This window comes from Bidens hawaiensis, unplaced genomic scaffold (genome assembly GCF_021521415.1).
Source record: "Bidens hawaiensis isolate Kalapana, Puna unplaced genomic scaffold, B.hawaiensis_p1.1 tig00016386_1, whole genome shotgun sequence".
Lineage (NCBI taxonomy): Eukaryota > Viridiplantae > Streptophyta > Magnoliopsida > Asterales > Asteraceae > Bidens > Bidens hawaiensis.
Window position 1 is genome coordinate 192,509 of NW_027492503.1, and position 4,224 is coordinate 196,732.

The 4,224-nt window shown below is 35.2% G+C and overlaps 1 protein-coding gene across 1 annotated transcript; it reads right to left on the minus strand.

Moving 5' to 3' along the window:
• Nucleotides 1-1,949: 1,949 nt before the first annotated feature.
• Nucleotides 1,950-3,274, minus strand: LOC143551396 (chalcone isomerase-like protein 2). Its single transcript, XM_077041843.1, has 4 exons — nucleotides 3,137-3,274; nucleotides 2,868-3,023; nucleotides 2,303-2,529; nucleotides 1,950-2,204 (listed from the first exon to the last, which is right to left on the minus strand). Exons 1-4 carry the CDS (start codon nucleotides 3,234-3,236, stop codon nucleotides 2,040-2,042), a joined length of 648 nt encoding a protein of 215 aa, XP_076897958.1. The 5' UTR covers nucleotides 3,237-3,274; the 3' UTR covers nucleotides 1,950-2,039.
• Between the last annotated feature and the right edge of the window lie 950 nt (nucleotides 3,275-4,224).

Below are 4,224 nucleotides of genomic sequence, written 5' to 3' on the forward strand. Positions count from 1 at the left end.
TTTGTGAAGGTTTTTTTCGTTGGAGAAGATGAGTAATAACGTACATACCGTTAGGAGTTAATGATTAAAATAATGCAAGTCTTTTCACACGATAATGAAGTTACTAGAATGTTACTTTTTTAGTGCAATCGAGCTGAGACGACGCTCGAGCTCGGTTTGTTTTAACTTGAAAGGGCTTGAGCACGGCTTGATTCAAGCTAAAGAGCTTGAGTTTGGCTTATGAGTTGTTTCTTTAAGCTCAGGATCGACTTGCTTAGTATTTAGTAATTAATTTACATACGATTTTTATTATTTTTATGTATCCTGAGAAAACAATTTAACGAGCCTTAGCTCGACTCGAGCTCCTGTAGTACCTTAAATGAGGCAAAGCTCGGCTTGAGCTCGGCAGTACAGTGTAACTTTAATATAATACATAAAGGTCCAAAAAAGAAAAAAAATCAAAATTACACAAGCTCGACGAGCCTAAACGAGCTTCCCATATAAGGATCGAGCTCGGGCTTGATAACTAAACAAGCTTTATTTGAGGTTTGAGCTCGATAAAGCTCGGCTCGTTTCGAGCTTTCTATCGATCCGTGCTCTAGTAACTCACAAGCAACTCGACTCGTTTGTATCCCTTGTATCCCTTATCTAAAAAATAAAAAAATGTAGTTAAATACTATTTTTGACTTATATTGTGCTATGGAGATCAAATTGATATTTTCAATTCAGCTTGATTTGATTTACAATCCGAAATAAGGGTCCTTGTTTGCTACAACTTGGTTTCGGATAATGAGATGTGATTGCGCGCGTTCTTCACCAATTAGATGTGAAATACCTTCTTTTATGAGAATTTATTTGAGAGTCTGGCTCTACATACCTGGTTTCATCGGTTGTTGATTTCTCTTAATGTTATGTATACGGTGACTCGGATTACCAACATTAAAAAGTTATCTTGCATATGCTAGTTTATTTAGTCAATATCATTGTAACTGGTAGTAATTCATTTCATATCGATACATTAGTTTGCTCTTGTAGAGTTGTAGGCATAATTACTCATAAGGACTTTGACCCACTTTATTCTTTTTAGCAATTGAGGTGAATCCATATCAGTTTTGTATCGTAATTTTTCGAGAACAATACAAATTTTATTTATTACGTCATACGGATTTTTTCGATGCTATATAATGTCCAAATCTAAACTACATCTAATGGCTCCCATTACCAACATTAACTAATGAGCATTTTGGTGCTCTTTAAGGTATGACCAATTGACCATAACTTGGTTGTACGTGCATCATTTCTTCATCAACAAGATTCATCAATTGACATATCAACCTATTGTTAGTGAAATGAAATGAATCATCCAGTGTCTTTAGGACATTGTCCCAAGTTCTCATCATGTGACCTGTCTCATCTTTTTTCATTGTCACGGTCCACGGCTGCCTATTGCAATGCTCACATCCATACGCAAGCAATTGAGGCTCCAACTCTATGGAATAACAAGCTTAAAACAAGTTATCTTTCAACTAACTGAATAACATATGCATCCACTAAACATATAAAGATTGACTTGTCTCCTCAATGTAAGTTACATGATTCTAAAATACAATACCTATTACCACAAGAATACCAATGATCAATCAAAATGCAAATCAACTATCCAGATCCATGAAAATCAACATTTGTAGTTCACCGATCGTTACTCGTGTATAGTGACGAATCTTAGACGAAAACACGGGGAGATACTCAATACATATAAAAATTTTCATTTTATAGACGGGAGAGCTAGGCTCAATAATTTTGGCTGACGCGGGTAAAATTACAATACCGAGTCAAAAAGGGGTGGTGGATTATAAAACTTCGTCCCTGCTCATGTGGTCCATTCTCTATAAGCCCATACTTTGTTTCTCACATGGGTCTACTCAATTAGACATATCTAATTAAACATACTTTAATTCCAACTTAAAACATACCTAAATCAACCTAAATTTCGAAAGTAAATTATTATTTTGAATCATCCAAATCAGGGATACACACAAAAGAGGATTAAATAACCATTACTATTTAGACAACTCCAAAGACAAAGTGTTAGCCAAAGATGAAATGGTTGTTGGAGAGCAAGCTGTGGTGCCACCCAAGTACCATTTCTTTAGCATCTCTACCACATTCCCATTCTCTACTTTGATTGTCTTTGGCTCTTCTTTCCCTTCACTTGAAAATCCAATCTATCAAAGCAAACATCAAACAACACATATTAAACATGTATGTCTCACGGGCCCCACCAATACCCTACACTATATATTAAGGTAGGTGTGACACCTACCTCAACGGTGTTTGATGCTGCCGAAAAGCTATATGTAATCACTGAATCCTTTTTAAAGTATTTTGACTGGAAAAACTCGACAACTTCCTCGAGGGCAGCCTCCTCCTCATCTTCGTACTTGTCATCATTTACCAATCGTTCCCTCACTGCGGTCTCGAGTTGTACCCCGTATTGTGCACCCTTGATCTCTTTGATCGACACAATCCTCAAGTATTTATCCACAGGTGCTGCATAGATTCACAATCATCAAATAATAATAATAATAATAATAATAATAATAATAAATTGTCAACCGAGTATATTAATTATTTTTGAGTTTGTTTGTTAGTCATTAATATTTAATATATCTCTATTTTAGATATTACGATAGTTATTAATGTTTTATCATTACCATATATCAAAGCAAAGAGATCTGATTTTCAGTTATTTAATTGTACAGAGAAAATATGATTTACCAACATGGCAACATCATTTTCTTTTTGTTTCAATTCTTTAAAACATATATAGTTATAAAAATGAAATATCAACTACACATATATTAGTTTTGAATTAAGTTGAAATTTACCTGAAATAACAGAATCAAAGAAGTCATCATCTTCAGCCAACTCGGCTCCTGATTTACCCTTCCATTTTTGCAAATGAGAGACGATCTCGGGATCGATATAGACACCGATGGCCGTGAACTTAACTTGTAGAAAATGGATCACGATGTCTGTAATTCCTGTTTCAACCAACAAAAAGAAAGAGTCAAAAATACATCATAAGTTATAATTCAAGATTTTATTTGTTGATTTAACTACATATAGTTATAGTTTTTAATATATAGTTGTATACCATGTCCAAGCAAAGACAAAGGCTTGGTGGTTGTGATCTGTGGAGGAAAAGGGATATTATCATCCACTATCACCATTTCTGATCCCACTGCACACATCATCCAAATCAAATAATTAACTTTAACCTTATCAATATTTATGTGTTAAACCATGAAGAAGGAAAGAGTGAGTTCTTACTCTTTAGTGTAGAGAGAGGGAGAGAGATGAAAAATGAAAGTGAAGATAGATGTTTAAATAAGCAAATGGCATTCATATTTCTTTGGCAACCACCAGTCACCAAAGAGGTGGGTAGGATGAGTGGTTAAATACTTGCATACTAATCAAATACGTATTTTATTATATTTTTATAAGATTTAATAATATCATAATTATATATTGTATTACAGGGACATTGCCGGTCAAAAAAATTCATATATTTGGAATATTAGTTTGGATTCAGACATTTTGGTTTTATTGTGTTACCAGCAATTGACTCAAGACATCTTCAATTAGATTTTTAATATATTTTTTTGAAACGACCAACTAAGTAACGTCGGATACTTTGTACGCGGCCCTCATTAGCTAAAGGTAGCTCGGGCCGGCCACAAGTCCGGACGGACGAAACACCTAGCGGTTCACCTATTGAGGGATTCCCCGGATAAAACCCGACCCCCACGCCCGCCAAACGGCACGACAGCAAGGAGCCGTAAAACCGGGTGAGATCAAGACTCGAACCCTGGCAAGCCAGGGTCATCCCTCATATCTCCCATATAAATTGGTGATAGTGAGGTTTGAACCCCCTACCTCTCACTAGTAAAGTGAGCGCATTACCATTGAGCCACATCAAATTTATAATTAGATTATTAATTAGGGTTATTGGATTTTAATACTTTAAATTTTCACCATTTAATTAGGGTTATTGAACGAACGTGGCCTCTGTCTGTGTTCATTCATTAAGCTTACTGAACGAAATTTTTTTGTTCATACTCATTCATTTATAACTAAAGCACATAAACGAAATTCCCGCCGAATGGTTGTTCGGGCTTTCATATCAGTTCGTTTACATTTTACAACCATACGGTATTATGTCAAACAAGTCTTCACACATGG